An 18895-nucleotide genomic window follows, 5' to 3' on the forward strand; every position below is an offset into this window, starting at 1 on the left:
GCACATTTTCTGGTTATTACTAATACAGTCTCTGTCTCAGCTGCTTTATCATTAAAGGGGAAGTTAGAATATTATTTATGTAGTTTCCTTACAGGAGGTTTTTCAGGATTATTTAGTGAATGCTGGCACTGCGAGATGATATAAATACCAGAGGCTTGTTTCTTTGTACCATATGATGTTCCACCTCCTGAATGCAACTGTTATTCTTCTGCCACTATTCAGCCCAATGATTTTTATTTTATTTACTTCGATTCTTTGTATTCTAGATTATGCCCCACTGGCAAGGGATCTTGGGAAGGAACTGTGATGCTTTTGTTCACTGGACAAAACCTGATTCATCCCTTTCCTTACATCACCACACAGCTCTCCAGCTTCCCCACACAGAGATTGCTCTGGCTTTCCTTTAGGTATGTTGAAAATCACAGCAGCTGCTGATGTGTTTGGAGTCAGCGCTGTCCTGCGTTATGAGAGGGGTAAAGATACATTTGATCAAAGGAGAGATTTAATTATAGTGATACTGCAGGAATGGCTTCCTGAAAAGAGTAAAAACAAATAGCAAATTGAGAAACCAGCTGAATTCTGCTCTGAAAAGCAGCAGGAATGAGAGGGAAAATTAGGAGATGATGAGAAGCTAAGTGATGGTGAGAAATTTAGGAAATAGGGTCACAGAGAGTGAAAACCAGGAATTTTTGAGATGAGATTCTAGAGTGAGAGTAGTTAAATCAGAGATAGATGCACTGACCCTGTTGCCATTGCCCAGTAATGCTCCCAAGTTCTCTTTCTGGATATGGGTTTCTGCAGGAATTAAACTTTAATTAAAGCATATTTGTTCCTTTGTTTACTAAATGGGATAAAATTGCAAGAAGGGAACACAAAGGCTTTGGGGACTGGCTACTGCCAGTATTATACACGAGGTACCAAATTAGCTTTCACAGGCAATCTTAATTTTTGCATTAGTTAACTTTTTGTCCAATAACCTACTCATTAAGACATTCCTTTGCTTTTGCATATGTATGTATGAATATTTTTTGAAACAATGGTTTATAAAAAGCTTCAAATGAAACTGCCTGTGTTATTGTCCACCTTATGCATGCAGTGTCCTTCCACGTCAGCATATTTTGCTGCTCTTTGAGAATTCTTATGAGGGATTTTCTTTGTAAGCAGTTTGGGGTGCTGGCATGTGTCCATCTGCATGGACAAATTAAGCTTCCACATTTTCTGAACTCTGAGAAAGTCTTTTCAAAGTTTTAATGAGATGTCACCATAGCGGTGCCCTTCAGTCCTCAGTTGCTGATCACTGAAATTCTGGAATCCAAAGGCCTTTGTTGATAATGAGAGATGAATAATCATTGAGTTCAGAATTCTCAGCCACCCAGTGTCAGATGCAGAAGCTTTCAAAGTTCTGGAGAAATTAAGCAGAAGGTTGAGGTGCTTTTAAAAAGCCATGCCTGACAAGATAGTAGTAATGCCACAAACCTGATCCTCTCATTAGAAAACCTTTGTTTTTGTGAAGTAACACATTTCCAGAATTAAATGCTGAGAGAGGACAGAAGGAAATAAATGTGGGGTTCATTTCCTATTGTTTGCTTGCAAACTGAAGTGAGAACTCTACAATACTTTCATTATATAATTACTTCTAAAATAATAATAGATATTTCCACTCCAACTCCTATAAATACCTGTTGTTTTCTGCAGCTGTGAAACATGTATTTGCCTCTCTCTGCTGCTTGCTGTCTTCTCTCCCAGCAGCACTGCAGAGGTAGGACTTAGAGATCACCCCAACCTCAGTCAGCACTGAACCAAGCCCACAAAGAATAGACAAGAAGTGACTCATGATTTTTTTTCCCATGTATGGCATGAGTAGACAAGCAGCCCCTAGAAATGGAGCTGAAATCCTTATGCCTTATATGACAGCTGGTTTATATTCCCTGTGATAAGAAGTGGGGTACTGGCAAGTGCGGAGCAGGATGCAGTTTTGAGTGGGCTGAGCCAGAAGAATGGGGTGGCTGGAGCCTGGTGAAGCTTTCCCCATGTTCTCTGCAGAAATCCAGGGTTTGGAGCAGTGTTTACCCCAGGTACAAGAAAAGGATTAGGTGACAGGGGCATGGTTAATAAACAGATATGTAAAACAATCACTGGGGACACTGAGCAGGTCAGAGAAGCCCTGTGCAGGAGGGGCTCACTGAACCTCCTAAGCCTGACCAGAGCACAGAGTGATAATGAGTAATAACCACACGTGGGTGTCCTTTGTTTGGCTGGGTCTGCAGCTTTGTTATTTCTAAATTTAATTTAGGAACCCTTGCAAAAACCGATAGATTCGAAATAAACATTTTGCAATACAAAACCTGCTGGTTTTATTTAAATTGTATTAAAATCTGCAGCTTATAAAAAATGGTGGTGAGCTGTTCCATGGTACCTGCAGAGGTTTGGGAGACTCCTGTCAGTTGTGCCATTTGATCTCCTGCCTGCTGCATTCTGCAGTGACTGGAGTTAGGAGAAGACTGGCCCAGGGTGAACACCAAATGCACCATCCAAGGATGGATGTGTTCAAACTATCCTTCTCCTGGAGTTTAGAAAACCTTTAAGTACTCAGACAAAGTAATTTTGCAAAGCACAATTCAAACAGACACCCAAACCCTTATTTAAATATCTCTGCTTCACAGAATTAAGGACGCTGTGTTGAGGTATTGTTAATACCTACGTCTGTGAATGCTCCAGTTCATTAGAGATGGAAGGAAAAAAGCAATTATTAAGTTGGCCAGCCCAACCCTTGTGAACTACAGGATTTTCCAGTTCAGTGTATTCCCTCATTCCTCACCACAGCAAAGTGGTTTTTTTTTTCATGTTCCAGACAATGTGGCTTTGTATTTTTTTTTTAACACTAAGGTAAAAAACATTACTCCTTTTTTGTCATAATTTTTTTCCATAGCATTTAAGAATGTGTTCTAGGGCTTGGCCATGCAACCCTGACAGGATGAGTAAATATTGATGAGACTTATCTGTGAGCTGAAAAGTATGAAACTGTGTGCTGGGCTGGGCTGTGTGGGAGCAGCCCCTGGGTCGGGTCTCCAGCTGAAAAATGACAGTGCAATAATACAGCAAATCTGGTGCTTTTCTGGTTGGACTCGCAGCAAAGGTGACGGGAGGCTCTGCAGTCCAACACTGGAAAAAACCGAGTCAACCTTAGTATTTAAAAGTAATACAGCACTTTGTGTTCCACAAGGCCACTAAGGAGTATTATTAAAATAGCAGGGCTGCCTTTTAAACATCTGCTCAGACACCACCTGAAATTTTGCTGACCGACTTTTCTGAGTCATTTCCCAGACTCGCAGCTGCCCTGGCGAGTCCGCACGTCCCGAGAGGACCCAAATCCCTGCGCTCCCATAGGAATTTAAACCGCAGCCTCCGCCTTTCAGGGGTGTGGGCGGGCGAGAGGGTCCCGGCTTTACGGACAGAACCCGTTTAGGGCGGGGAGCGCTCCTCAGCCCAAATCCCGGCTCTTTTCCCCCAAAACCCCGCTCGGCTCCCTCCGCCCCCGCCCCGACCCTGCCCGGGGGGGAGCGGAGGAGCCTCTCCGCGGGCGGGGCGTGCGCATGCGCGGAGAGGGGCGGCGCGCGCGCGCAGGCAGCGGGGCCATGGCCGCCCGTCCGCGGGGCCGCGGGGAGTCGGCGGCGCCCTGAGGCGGCGCGGCGCGGCCATGGTGCCTCGAGGAGCCGCTCTGCCGCCGGGCACCGAACCGCCGCCGCCGTCGGTGTGAGAAGCGCGGAGCCACCGCCGCGCCACCGGGGAGCAGGAGCGAGAGGAGGAGGAAGAGCAGGAGGAGGAGGCGGCGGCGGCGACCCCGCGGGTTCAGGTGATTCCCGCGCGCGCCCCCGCGGCGCCCCCCGCCCGCCACTCCCGCGCCCCTTCCGCGCCCCCGCTTCTCCCGCGCGTGTCCGCGCCGGTGCCGGGGCTCCCTCCCCGGCCTCCCCTGCGCGCAGCCCCCCTCCCGCTCCTCCCCGCCCTCCGCCCCCCTTCCCCTCCCCGCTCCCCTCCTCCGCCGGCGCCGGGAGCCGCCGGGGTTACTGGAGTTCAGCGGGGCCGGGCAGGATGCGCGGGGCCGCTCGCGGCGCCGGCGGTGAGCGCGGGAGTTGCGCCGGGCGGGGAAGGAGCGTCCTGTCGGGGAGAGGGGTAAGGGGGCCGCGGTTCGCATCCCCGTGCTGGAGCCGGGGGTGAGTGCGGGCTCCCGCAGCCCTGACACAGCTTGGGCGGAGGGCTGCGGTGCTGCCCGCCCTGCCTGGGCCCGGGCTGTGCCCGCAGCGGGCTGAGCATCCCCCGGGCCGGCTGAGACACGGAGCGGAGCCGGGCACCTCTCCTGGAGACGGGCCCTGGAGCATATGGTCATGCTTATGTAAGGAGCAGCCTGCCCGTGGCGTGGAGAACAGGGCTCTTTGCATCTTCCCTACTTATGTCATGTCAGTCGGTTTTATGAGACCTTCTGTAGCCTTATAAAATAAGGTTTGTGATGAGAATTTTCTTTTTTCTTCTGTGCTCGGGAGTAGTTCTGTGTACCAAGAATACTTGTGACAGATGGAGCTCTTAGAGGGATGCTTACCTTCTGGTTGTGCTGCCTTTTTGGGGGTGTGTGTGGGACCCGGTGCATAAATAATGTAATTGGGGGAATAAAGTGGAAAAAAAAGTGAATTCTTTTTGTGCGTGATGCCGCAAGTATCAGCAAATGAAGGAGAATGTTAGAAGCTATGGGTGAAATATACCAAAGAAAAGTGAGGTTTGTGTAATATGACTCATAAATATTAGGCATTTGTGATCTCATTCAGAATACTTTTCTTTTGAAATCTGTAGGTGTTGCGGTATTCATTTCTTATGCAGCTTTTAGTACAACGAGTTTCTGTTAACTTGTGTTTCAGACTTGGATACTTTCACATATATTTCAGTTAGGGTTTGTCTGTGCTTGTAGTGTGTCTGTAGAGATAAAACTTGGGAGGAGAAGAAGGAAATAATTCTTTTTGTGGGGTAAATGAAGATAGATTTAAAAATGGAAAAAATACTTTGGTTAGGTGGGCGCTCTAAGCTATGACTTCGGTTTTTCTGTAAGCTTGGCTTTTTTTTGTTGGTTATCTTCGGTGGGGGCCTGTGCATGAGAAACTGTGTCTTTTTTTGTTTCTGGTTAGCTTTAGTAACTAATAATCAGCTCTGGTTTTCGAGTCATAATATCACTCGTGTTTAATTAATTGCTGAACTCATTAGCATTAGGAAATGGTTGTCTTTGCGACCACCATTACACAGAAGGTTCATCAGCAATCTTAGAGAGCAATATAAAACTGCTGCTCATCCAGAACAAGAATTCGCTTTGTTTACATCAGCCTTGAGGAGCTGCTGATGTTAGAGCCACTTGATTCTGACCGAGACATGAACCGAGTCGGTTCCTTGGAAGAAATGCTGGGGAATTCCTTCCTTTGGGAGAGAGGATGGGCAGAGATCGGTGTCTCGGTCCGGTTCGGCAGCCGGAGCCCTTGGTGCAGAGGCAGAAAGGAGCATCGTGCCCGTGAGCTCCGAGCCATGGGTGTGTCCTGGAAAACTCCGTGAGCTGCTTGGTGTTGGGCTCACACAAACCTTCTCCGAGCTGTTTGCTAAACTTGGGTCGGTTTCCTCCTCTCCAAACAGTGCAGATGGCTCCTCTTCCCCTCCTCGGGAACCCATGTGGTGCTTTACTCTTCCGAACCCATTTTTAGCTCAAATACACCTGGCAGTGTTTGCTGTGGTTAGAGTGGACAGTTCACCATCGCTTTGCTTTTTTTTAAGTGTGCATTCAAGGCCAGTCCTTCATTGTGATTCAGGCATCTGTACCTGTTTCCCTGCCCTTCCAGCAACTCTCATTTCAGAGGCCCTGCTGCTCTGTAATTAGCAGCATTCTTGGGAGGAGCACTCACAAGTGGGTACTTCATCTTGAGGAGCTTTTCTGGAAGAATTCTTTGGTTGCGTATCTTGAGTTTGAGCGTGTTTTAAAGGGAACTTTGCTGGGTATTTCCACTGTGTGTTTGATATTTCTGTCAGGCGAGTCTGGTGCTGCAGGAAGCTGAGCTGCCTGTTTCACAGGCCTCGAAGCTTTATTTACATGATTCCGAAAACAGATAAGGCAGCAGCAGCAATGGAAACTTTATCAGTGCTGACCTAGAGAAATCTTGAAAGTCTTATTTCCTATTTTAACTTCTTCCCAGTCTGGTAGCTAGTTATTGTCATTGCAGGTTCTAAACATAGGCTGTCTCTGAAATGGCTAAAAACTGCCTGAGCAACTGTGGAGGATGAAATAGATTTCATCCCGTTGTGTGGCTTCATCCTGGTAACACGTTTGGGTTGCAGGGTTTTTGTGAGCTTTTCCTGTGGCTGGTGTTCCTGGGATCCAGCTCTCTGGGGTGGGATGTCACTGCATCATCTCGGGCTCTCATTAATGCTCCCTGTGCAGCTCCTCTGGGTATTCTCTCCTCTGCAGAGGCGCTTTGGGATTGCTGCCCAGATTTTCTCAGAATGTGCTGATACAAATGTGGTTAGGCAGGCTTGTAGGTGTGGGCTTGCAAACACGGGCTGTGATGGCAAAAAAACTGCTGAATAACTGGTTAATAAACCAAACCTTGAACTGGTGAGAAACCGGGGAGCCAGAAAGGACCTTGGAGCAGTTTGGTTTGTTGAGTCAACCTAGATTTTCTTCTGAAGATTTTAATTAAAGATATTATTAATTATATTTTAATTTTAATGAATTAGCTTGCTGTCTTTCAGGTACCCAGCTAAGCTGTGATCTCAAAACCACGCAGCCCCTCTTAGTGTGACTGGATTTGAACTGATCATGTGCAGGCAGGGTGTGGATCCCCGAGGAATGCACAGAAGGAAGGATTTTGCTGCATACCTGGTGGATTTGTTAACCTTTGTTAACACATGTTAGTCCCCGAGTTCAGTTCCTTTGTCTTACCCGCTCATTATGAAAAATAAAAGCCACAGGATGTTTTACAGGCTACCAATAAATAATATAATGCACTTGCTATATAATTGAGAGTGGGCTGAAACTGTTAATAGTGTATAATGTACTTGAGAAATAAATCTTTAAGGAAAACTTAATCTTCACAGCTCTGTGATATGTATCTTCATTTCGTAGATTGCTTTTCTTTCCCCTCATATAAAATATGCTAGAATTAATGAAAGTTGGGAATGTAGATTATTTTTTTATTGTTTGCAATTAACCTTCCGTAGTTGATTTTGTCCATTTTTAATATGCCTGTAATGTGAATTCATGTTCACTGAAGTCCCTGTGAACAGAGAAGAGTTTGACCTAATTTATTTTGCAGTAACATTTGCTTTTGCAAAACACGTGCTGTATTTGTTTGGAATGGTTAACCTCAGCTGTGCCACAGTTCACAACTGAATGAGTCTTGGATGAGTAGGAATGTAGGAATTACTGTGTTTTCCAGGTAGAAATACCAGTTCTTCAGGCACACCACTGCAGCAGTTGTACAGCAATCCATATTGTTAGACCAGATGGGGGAAAAAGGGGAAAAAAATGAGGAGAAAGAGAAAATAAGGAGAAAAAAAAAATGTTGTTTGTTCTTGTTAACTGCTTACACAGCAAGATCAAGCTGTCTGTTTGCTGACTGACTCTCTAAACCTATAAATGGAAGGCTGAATAGTCTCTGGTTATTATTTGGAATTGCTGAACACCTGCAGGGATCCAGGGTGAGCATTACTGGGAGCAGTGACTGGGTGCCAGTGCTGGTGTTGCTGTGCACGTCTGCAGTGTTCCAGGGCTTTGTTCTGCTCCTGGATCTCGCTGGATCTGTCCTCCTCAGCAGAAACCATTGATTGCTGTCCTTGTTAGCCAGTTTCAATTGTATGGGAGCAAGGCAGCCTTTCCCTTTCCTTGGCACTGTCTGCACGGGAGAGAGCCCTTCTGATGGATTGGTGACTCAAGTACTCTCAGTTCCAGGTTTGTTTTTGTTTCTCTACACAATCACACAGGGAGATTCTTTTCTAAGTGCATATTTGATAAACCTTTTAGTCCTGTTCCTTCCCTTTGCTTCCCTTTGTTCTCTCCCTCCCAAACTGATGACAGAAGGATTTGAGTCTTTGAAGAATGGGATTCTTCTGTAATTCAAATTCTTTTTGCACCTCAGACCAGGACAGGTGTAAAGAAGGGAGTGAGTGGGTAGAACCCAGCTGATGGGTCTAATTTTGGTTGTTGGACTGTGACACTGAACTTTTTTCTACAGCTACAGATTGGAGTTGTATGTTTTGTATTTTGTTTGGGTTTATTTTTAAAATATTTTTTTCGTTTTCACAGCCTGTCTAGCCAAGTTTACCTCAAAGGAAAACAAAAGGTTTTCCTGGTGATATTTTTAGTTTCAGAATCTATTACTGAAAATTAATCTAACTAAACTACAGACCAGAATCCGCTTGTTAACGGATGTATCCAGAGTAACTGGAGTTTCATGGATGTGAGAAACAGAAGGTGAAATTCTCTCTTTTGGATTTTAGTCAGTCTTGCCAAGTATTTTAGGTTGTGATGCTGTAGCAGAATGAGCATCTTGTTCACAGATGTGAGGTGAATGTTGCAGGATCAAGTCTGGTTTTGAGGTTCTGATTTGACTGGAATTACTTTCTGTGGTGATTATTGGTGGCAATAGGCTTGGAATAACTTACATTTGCAGGTATTCCAGTTTCTTTCTGTAACTATTTAGTAACTTTATGATTAATGCTTTCCTAAATGTACAAACTTTTCTCTGTTAATGTAATTTTGTACCTGTTTGGATAAATGAGTGTGGATTTTTCCTGGCCCTTGTGCTGCTTTATCAGGGCATATTTTCTGCCTGTGATGTGATGGATTTATATTTATGTTGGTGCAGAAGCAACAGTTACACTGGCTTAAGTGGCAGAATTCACAGCTTCAGCTGAAATGGCAAAGTTTTGTTGTGATAAAACTTCAGAAAAAAAATTCTGTGAAAGGGAAAATGTGTGTTATCTTTGAGAGGGTATGTGCCGTGTGATCACACTCAAGATGGTCTGTTCTGCTGAGGGAATGAGCTGGGACAACTTGAAGTTTTTCCCTTTTTCTTTTAATTGATTTTTGCCAATTCTACTGTTTTCTTTAAGGCTAACCAGGAATATGCTATTGACAAAATGGGTGTGCCAGGGGAGGGAGGGATTTTTGAAATATAATTGTTATAAACCAAAAATGAACACTCCATGTTCCTTGAACAATCAGTTATAAAGGGAGTTTTTTAAAAGGTTGTTTTGGCCAAATAGCACAGATTAAGATCTGAAATCTGAAGTTCTTGGTCTTGGCTTTTGCTGGAATTGAGTTAATTTTGGTAACTGGTGCAGTGCTGTGTTTTGGGTTTAGTACAAGAATAATGTTGATGGCACACCAATGGTTTATTTGGTGCCAGGCAGTGCTTGCTCTAAATCAAGGACTGTTCAGTTTCCTGTGCTCTGACAGTGAGCAGGTGCACAAGGAGCTGGGGGAACTGGGCAAAGGGAAATCCCACAGCACAGAACCTCATGGCCAGAGTATGAACAGGGGGGAATTGGCTGGGAGACACCAACTGCTGCTCAGGGACTGGGTGGGCACTGGTCAGTGTGTGGTGAGCAACTGCATTGTGGCACTGCTTTCTCTTGGGTTTTAGTCCCCTCTTTTTCTGTTCTTTTTTTGGTTATAATCTGCCATTCACCACAGTTACTATCATTGTCACTATTCTGTCATTATTTTATTTATTGAAGTGTTCTTATTTCAACCCAAGGTTTTTGCCCTTTTTTTCCAATTCTCTCCATCCCACTGGGAGGGGTGATGGTGATCAAGTGGCTGTGTGATATTAATTCCCAGCAGGAGTTAAACCGTGGCAGTCTTCCTGAGATTGTTCCTTTTCTTACTCTAATTTGGAACAGGGAGATGTTTGAAATCATAGGAAAAAATTTTGAAACACAAACAAGTGGCTCCCCAGTCCATGTTTTGGCTTTGTACAACAAGTGACCTATTTTTTTTTTTTCCTAACGTCTGAACATCCAGCAACTCCTGTCATCATCATTTATCTAAAGGTTTTAGAGGTTTAATGTTGTGGTTGTTTTTTTGTTTGTTTTTACACCAATCAAAATAATGTATTGTGAGAGCTCTTTACAATATAATGAGCTTAGAGCAATGGACTTTGCTTGTCTCTGTTTTGTTCTGTTAGAACTTGGCAGCCATTACAACTGAGCCTTTATTTAACACATCCGCATTTCTAGTGGAGTTAATTTTAAAGGGTTTCTTCTTAGTATTGGGGTTTTTTTGTCGCTCAGGCACAGAAGATGCTGTGCAGTTGCAGTGGCTGCTCCTCAGCACTTCCGTTGCGACACGATGTGGTTTTCAAAGTTTGTGTTGCTTTTGTTTTGGCAGCATTTGAAATTGAATTATTCTTTTAGATAATCTAAATGTTGCTCTTTTTTATCTGCTGTATCTCAAGTATGAGTGCATGAGTTTGGGAGGCAGAATTTTTCAGCTTAATTTGGATGTGCTGATCCTCAAGTTAACTTTCAGTATTAAGTTGTCCATGTAATTCTCTTTTTGGAGTAATTAAGGAAAGTGAAAGCTCAAGTGAAAGTTACCTTCTTGTCATGCATCTTTGGTTGTTGTTGATGACTGGAAAAGGTTTGACAGTTTTGAGAATGTAATTTGATATCAGGCACTTGTTGTCACTTTACGTGGATATTTTTATGACAGATTGAAAACCTGTCTGTCCCTGCTCATCCCTATCCCTACATCCTGATCTACATAGAAAAGGAACCTAGTAAAAAATGGGGAGGCAGCCTAATTTCTGAGTTTTGATAAAATTTATGAACTTAACAAACTCATAGATTTTTGATAATTCTGGGACATGTAAAATATTTTGATGTGAATTACATAAACTTGTAATTTTTTGTAACTCCCTGTATCCAACTTTGTAACTCCCAACTTCTGTTTGTACAATACCATCCCTTTAAACTCAGTCTTTTATTCACAAAAAATGTTGAATGCTCTGATTCTGTAGTAGCTGCTTGGGTGGTAGTTTTGTAAATAATCGAAATATTTGTAATCTTCTGGCTGACCTTTTAATTTGTGTTGGGCAGCTCTGTGAAATGCTGGTGTTGTGTGGGGTGCCCGGTGTGGTTGGGAGGCACTTCCTGCCTGAGGGGAAGGATGTGCTCCCCTTGGGGTTTGTAGAGCTCTGTAAAAAGTGCCAGCATTTACATAACTTGAGAAATCAGACTGTGGCCTAGACAATGGCAGGCAACAGCCCTGCAACCTGTGGTTTATTGAGCCACATCTCAGTTTTGATCTGTCCTGACTTCTTGAGCTAAATTAATTTTATGTCATCATGGCTTGAGAGGTGTGACATGAACAGTTTGCAGTGTCATCCAGGCCATGGCAACACAAATAAAACCTCACACGAGGCTTGTAAGTGAGAGGTCTTGGGGTTTTGTTTTTTTTTTTTTGTTATTTGGGCTGGGTTTTTTTCTTAATGTATATTTGCATGGTTTCACTTCATGCTGGACTGACGTGCTGGCTTGAGGTATAGAACTTGCACAGCTACAAAAGCTTTTATAACTTAGACAGGGACAATATGAATAAAGTCCTGTAAAATTTTATTTAAAAGTGTAGTTCAAGTGCAGGTTTTCCATATCTTTGCTCAGGCTGCAGTTCTTTCCGGTTGTCCCCCTAATAATTGGTATTGGGAGCCTTTTAAGTCTGACCTTATGGGGGGCTGATTGTGCTGCAGATGATTTTACTTTGAGGCTTCTTGTGGATAAAAACTTGCTGGATCATCTCCATCTTCAACTGCACTTCCTTAATGCAGTCTGGGGTGAATCATGTTCAAGGGATGGGCAGGTAAATGGTAAAACCAGCACATTTCATTTAGGAACAACTGTCAGTCTTAGCTGACAGGATGTCAAACTGATCCTTTTACTCTGTAAAATTATTTTGTTGGTGACTTTTGAGATGCTGTTGTGGACCAGCTGTTTTTTAAAAAAGATGCCCTTTTTTGTTGTGCATCATCCATCTTACGTGATGGCAAACTCCAAATTTAAATTACCTTTTAGTATTCAGGAGTGAGGATATGGTCATTTGTTTTTATGATTCTTTGTGAGTTACATAGAAATGAATAGAAATAGTTGCATTGTTGGTCCCAATCTTCAAAACACACAGCCCTCAAATTATATAAATAGATAAATTTGTAGAGGTTAATGAAGGCTGGAAATGATTTTTTAAGGCTTTTTGGTATTTGAAAATTACTTATTGCAATTTGCATTGAGGAAGTGAATCCAAAATATTTACAGACCTGCCTTAATGGGTGATTATTTAATTTGAGAGACACAGAAATAGTGCTAAGCTAGATGGATGTAGTGTCTGAATTTTATTGGTGTTTGGTTTCTAAAGCATAGAGTGTTGCATTCTGATGCTGTTCATGTAAATGTTTATGTAGTACCTACCACACTGGGGGGTTTCAGTGAGATCTCAGCTGCTAAATGAGTGTAAATAAGAGCTGTCCACACCCCCTTAGACCATTTTCATGCCATTAACTTGCCCTCCCCCCCATTTTACAGTGTCACCATGGAAAAAACTGCTAGCAAATTGACCTTTATATAGCCAAAATAGAAGCAGTCCTGTGTGGATTTGAGTTTAACTCAGTTGATTCATTCAGCCGTTTGTGGCCACACAGGAAGCCCCATTCACAGCATCACAAAGCCTAATGGCTGTTTGTACAGTGGGATTGATCTGATTACTCTTCTCTCTCTTGTGCTATTTACAGTCTGCTGCCAATTCACAGAAAGGGAAGAGAATGGCTGCAAAGGAGAAGTTGGAGGCAGTGTTAAACGTGGCCCTAAGGGTCCCCAGCATCATGCTGTTGGATGTCTTGTACAGATGGGATGTCAGCTCATTCTTCCAGCAGATCCAAAGAAGTAGCCTGCACAACAACCCTCTCTTCCAGTACAAGTACTTGGCCCTTAATATGCATTATGTGGGTAAGTATAGATCTATTCAAGAGAAAATACTACTCTACTAAATACCTTTTGGCTTGCTACAAGAATTTTAAGAATTTAGTAACAGCATGTTAATATATTGATTACAGAGAATAACATGACAATGCATTCATGACAGTCCTGCCTAAGGGACAGTTTATGTTAGCAGCAAAGAAATCTTACCCAGGGTTTTTACTGATTGTTGTTATTTAGCTTTTACAAGTAAACCTGATGTTTGGAGACACAATTGGTGTCCTGAAAGAAGAGCACAGGGGCTTTGGCTGGGGTCTGACTGATGAGGAAGCTGCTGTGAAATGCTGTGCAGACAAGAAGTATAAAAACTTATCATTAAACAAGAGGCTAGAGAGAATGTGGCCTGGTTTGGACTGACCACAGCACTAGAAATTTAGTTTTCTCTGCTGCACCATTCTGGCTCTTCAGTTTACACCCTTATGAACCATCTCTGTGCTGTGAGTGGATCCAAGCAGGTAACCAGCCCTTGTGTTGCAGATAAATGGACAAAATTACTAACTCAGGCAGCTGAGGTGTGAACCTTGGCCTGCAAGTCCAGCTCTGGAATGCCAGATGTCTGTTTCTGGGAGATGAAAGGATTGGTGTGCTGGGACCTGCTCTCCAGGTGAGAGTGTGATTCATCTGCACATGGGGTGAATTAGGGACTGGATTTGGGCAGCTGAGGTTGATCTCTGGCAAGCATCTGCCTGAGCACTGCCTGCCTTGGAGAGAAAGGGCTAGCATATAATTTAACCACTCTGGAGTGTTTCTTCCTTCTAGATGGTTTTGGAAGATAAAGATGCTCTGCAGTCAGCTGAAGGAAACACACTTTACTTAAGCAGTTAGGAAACTGTGGGCTTTTGAAGGAGCATGTCCTGACTTTAATCCTGACTGTGTGAGTGTTGGCACGAGGCTTCCCTTTTTTGGTGATGCTTGTTGTCTGGAAATCATTTACTGCACTAAAAGTGTGTGCAGCTCTCTTTGTTATGGCTCCACTGTCCTCATGCTGGGATGACAGTGTACTTACAGTACAAAACATTGGTGTCACAGTTCCCTTTTCCTCTGTCTGTGGGAGAGGACAGCTCTGTTTGGAGCTGCTGAATGTGACACAGGACTGTGGTGGCCTGTACCTACATACAGCTGGCTTTCTCTTGCATTTGTGTGCACACACAAAGCTTTTAAGGATCACTGTATCAGATCAGCTTCTAATGCAGAATTAAAAGCTGTGCAGTAGGTTTTCAGGATGGCAGTGGGTAATTTCCAGCTCTGACAAAGCCCCCCTTAATAGGCATTTAATAATTTTTTCCTTGTTAAAGTATGTTGAGATACACCAATAAAAAAACACTACAGAGAGGATGAGTATTGTTACCAAAGAATTTCCCATCTGGTTGCTATTTTTGTACCAAACCAGGGAAATCTGACTTTTTGCTCTTTCTACAAGGGATACTTTTGTCCTGGTGAACAATCACTCAGCAGTTCTTTTACTTCTTGCTTTTATGACATTGAATGTATGCACTTCTATTTCTCTAGCTGGTGGTTGCTGAGCAAGAAGAGCTTCTAAATTGTCAAACAAGGTGCTTGTTTTAAAAGATTTTCAGACAATTTTTAGTGACAAAACTTTTCACATAAAGTTGCTGTGCTTCATTTCCTTGGTTGTTGGGGATTTAAGCTGTGTCAGGGTAAAGCTGGGCTAAATCAATTTACATGCCTCCATGGCATTTTATATAGATTTAGTTGCACTGCTTTAGAGTATAACATTAATTAAGATGATGTATCAAAATATATAAATTGGATTTGTAGGGAAAACAAAGTACTTTTCCACCAGTTTGGAGAATTGAGCTTCTTTGAAGATACATTTGAGGAAATTAATGCCAGCATAGAATTTAAACAGCAATTCACCGTGGATGTGTTTCAACATACTAATCTGCTTTATTTAGGAAAAAGAAAAATCCTCTGTTCATATTTTCAGTTAGGAAACACTATCAGCAAATGCAGTGGCAGCTTTGCAGTATCAAACAATCACTGAATTTCTTCTACAAGCCAGTATCTTGTAGTGCTATATATAGTGCTATATAAGTGCTTCCAGCAGCTGAGGAAATTGGGTGCATCTATCTCAGGGATATGCTCAAGGAACAATTTGATTAGAGAGCCCTAAAAATTAATAAACGCTTCCAATCTTTATATAGTGAACCTTTTCCTGGAACTAAGGAGACAGAATTGGAAATTTGTTCAGAACTGGGGGTTACCAGGAGTCTTTTCTATTTAAATGTAACAAGTGAAATGATGTGTGCTCCTGTGTGATTCCCATTCCAGTTAACAGTACTGTGAGTATAATAAAAGCTTCTGAAATGTACTTTGTTCTTTTAAACAACTTTTCCTTTTCATATCTTTCCATAAAACAGCTCTTATCTGCTTGAGCAAAGGAAAATACTCAGTCCTGATAACCACTCAACCACAAGTTCACCTGCATGAAATTCAACTAAATATGCACAGAGCAGTGCAAACAACAGAGATAAATTTCTGGTTAGAATTGGTGAAACCTCTGTGTAGGGTAGATTAGCACTTACTGCCAGACTTCTCAATTTTCTTCTGCACTGCAGAGCAACTGTGAGAAAACAGACACTTCTTTTTGTGTTCTTTTGGTGGAAAAAAGTTGAAACCACGTAATTTCCTCCTGTGAAGAAGGGCAAAGCAATGCTGTTTGTGCCAAGTGGTAAATACTCTGAGCTAGATGGAAAGAGTCATGAGCTTAACCTATAATCAGAGTCAGGCTTGGAATTTAAGTCACTGTCATGGGTGAGGCACAGAATTGCACAAAATACAGGGTTTTCTTACTCAAGAGTAAAAATAGAGCAGTTTTCTATCTTAAACTGTATTCTTTGTTATTACAAAAAATAAAAAGAAATTCTCAGGGAAAAAAAAAGGTGTTTGAATATTTGGAATAGGTGGGAGATGTGTCATCTTTCACAAGCCTGTTTGTAATGACAGTTTCTTGAACTGCATGGTTAATACTTTAATCTCTTGGTCACATCACTTGCTAGGTGCAAGCTGCTTGTTATGAATGCTGCTTTTATGAGGGGGGCTTGAGGGAGGAGAAACCTGCTGGACTTCCTGCCCTTTGTGCTGATTGCACCCTTGGTCTGCCCACTTCTCTTTAAGCTCTTGTGCTTTACGTAGATCTTTTATTTAGATTTCTTTTTTTGTGTTGCCTTTTTAGGGGAGAGATACTCTACTCTGGTACAAACACTGTAAGAAGTGCCAAGTGAAGCTTAAGTGTGAGAAGAAATGAGTTGTTTCAGTACAGAAACAAATTTCCTAAAATTGCAAGAGAGGATGCATGACTTAAATGTGTAAATACAGTTAATGCATACAAAGATGAGGTCCTGCTTAGGATCAGCATCTCTGGCTTTGCTGCCTCATGTCTTCTGTCTTTCTCCTGCAGCAGCACTTGGATAAATGGCTAGTAGAACTATTTTCTGAGTGTTACTATTTAATTTTAAACTATAGCTATTTTTAATCAAGTGCAATTTGATGACATGGACTTGGTCTTTATTTCTTAAAATAATCACTTGTTACATCTTCTCATTCTCTTCTTGGATAAAATGCAGTGTGTGCTGCAGTTGGTAGGACACAGGAGGAGGTAGAGAGTGTGCCATGCTCAAAATCCAGCACAGCCTTTTTTATTTTCTGACTCAGGACTGAAGATTCCTTTACTGCTCCCTAAACGTTGTAGGTTTTTCCTAAGCAGCTTTCTCAGCATATGGGTATTTTCAGGTAGCTTTTCTGTATAAAGCTGATGTCTCTTTTTTGGAAACCCACATTGCTACTTTTTTTTTTTTTTTTTTTTTTTTTTTGAAAAGGAGCCACTAGCAGCCTTTTTGAAAGGAAGTGCTTGAAATTTTTGATTCTGAATACCAGTCTCATGACAGCATTGCAGCTTCTCTTAGTGATTTATAAAGAGTCTCCTAATCACATGGCAGAACTAGAATCAAAAGTCCATTTTATTTGTTCAGACAATACTGCAAATCTCTGTAAAGAACTCAATTTCTTGGATTATTTATACTTAAAGTGCCCAATCTGTTATGCATTTAAAAATTGAAGAAACAGCTGTTGATGGCAGTACCCCAGTAATGAATAAATTGTTTTGTTGGCATTATTTTCACTGAGATGTGCAGATGTTGATAACAGGATTTCTGATCTCTGTTTATAGTTGTTCTGAGCCATGACTGAGTAAATGCCAATTTCCATATGTGCAAGCATGTTTAGATGTGTGCTTTCTCAGTTTGAACTAATTTTCTGGCATTTTCTGGAGGACAGGTATATGAAAGTATATCTTTTAAAAATCTTGCCTTGAGATGGATGATTTAGACATTGGCAATTTATGAAATCTCTGTGTAAATTGCAGTGTAACCAGTCTGGTGGTTGGTTATCCTGAGAATTAAAAATAAATGTGCCAGTTGTTTCTGTAGTGCTTCTACCATCTCAAAAGCAGGCTTTCAGAGGTATGTCCTGTTCTTTTGGCACTTGCATGTAGTGGCCAGATATTTGTCTGAACAAACTGAAATGAGGACAGTCAAGGATTAGGCTGAAGTGCAGTGACTAACTCAGAGAGCACTGATCCCTCTGAGGCAGGAGAGCTGCCTGTTGGGATGGAGCCTGAGGCTCAGGACTTGCTGCTTCCCAGCAAGTTGCTTTGCAAATCATGGACCCTTTACCCTCACAGGATATGGGAAAATGGAAAAGTTGGGACCCCTAAATTAATTTCCTGGTAAAATCCAAGCAATTGTGCTCCTGCTTTCTGGCACTCCAAGACTTGGTGTGGCCTTATTAAGAAATGTTATGAACTCTTTGATGTGCAGAGTTCTCACTTTTAGACTAAATGTGCAGGAAACTGTGAGCGATGATATGAAATGGACACGAGGGATCTGTAATCATGCAAATGAGCCCTAAAGTGCCTCATAAAGAGGATGAGTTGTGACTTTGATCATGTTCCAGAAGCCTCCATTGTGTGCAGTCAATAAACCTCAGACACCTGAGTTGGCAAAGAGGTAATTCTGGTGAGAGGAGCTGGGAACACCTTGGTGGTGCATCAATGGAGAGAGATTGCTGAAAGGCAGTCTGAGCTGCTGCTCACTGAACAATGAGCACTGCACAGCCAGAGGTTTCCACTGAGCTGAATCAACAGGTTGTAAATGAGGTCATGAACTGGTTAATGCACCAATGTTCTTGTCTAGCAGTGTTTAACTTTGCTTTTCTGCTTAGGATGATTTTCACAGTTTATTTTCTCCAGTGGAGCCTAAATCTGTACCATCTTGCATGAGAGGCAGTGGAATTCTCTGCTTCCTTGTGCTCCTGAATAGGAGCTGAGTGGGGATTTGTGTATTTTTAAGATTGGCAGAATGTGTCTGCTGTAATGCTCCTTACAGCTGGAAGCATAAAGGTGCAAGTCTCCTTCTTGGTGTTGTGGCACTACAGCACTCTGACTATTCAGGAAAGATTATTCTCTCTTTTCTTTATCTTTTTTTGTTTATTGTTTTTAACTTGTGTTAGAACCATTCCTTTACTGGGGCAGGAATTGGGCTTCCCTGAGCCTGCTGCTTGCTTTACCCAGAAATGTTCATGGTGAGTCAAAAGGGACAATGCACCAAGTCCCAAGAGCAAAAATAGCACAGCCCAAATCAAAGGAGGGGAGTGCTCACTGCTGACACAGAGCTCAAAAGCTGCATTTGGATGGAAGTGAGTGTTAGTTATTGTTAACCCCTGCTCAGAGGTTACCCAGTGAGATGGCTGTTTCTCAAACTCCAAGTCCTTGTGTGTGGGGACTCTCTCCAAAGGGATATATGTGCTCAGCATTGTGTTTTCTTCT

At 42.5% G+C, this 18895-nt stretch overlaps 1 protein-coding gene across 2 annotated transcripts in view; it reads left to right on the plus strand.

The window, feature by feature from the left end:
* The first annotated feature begins 3666 nt into the window (after positions 1-3666).
* Positions 3667-18895, plus strand: part of RNF145 (ring finger protein 145) — a 44483-nt gene continuing 29254 nt past the window's right edge. The window contains exons 1-2 of one of the 2 annotated variants that reach the window (XM_058035016.1): positions 3667-3853; positions 12807-13020. In XM_058035016.1, coding sequence (XP_057890999.1) covers positions 12837-13020 — 184 coding nt within the window. In that variant the 5' untranslated portion in view covers positions 3667-3853; positions 12807-12836. Of the gene's footprint in view, positions 3854-4182; positions 4498-12806; positions 13021-18895 lie in introns of those variants that run through there. The other variant, XM_058035017.1, reaches the window with a different exon arrangement.

The sequence above is a fragment of the Melospiza georgiana genome, chromosome 15 (assembly GCF_028018845.1).
Source record: "Melospiza georgiana isolate bMelGeo1 chromosome 15, bMelGeo1.pri, whole genome shotgun sequence".
In the NCBI taxonomy this organism is placed as follows: domain Eukaryota; kingdom Metazoa; phylum Chordata; class Aves; order Passeriformes; family Passerellidae; genus Melospiza; species Melospiza georgiana.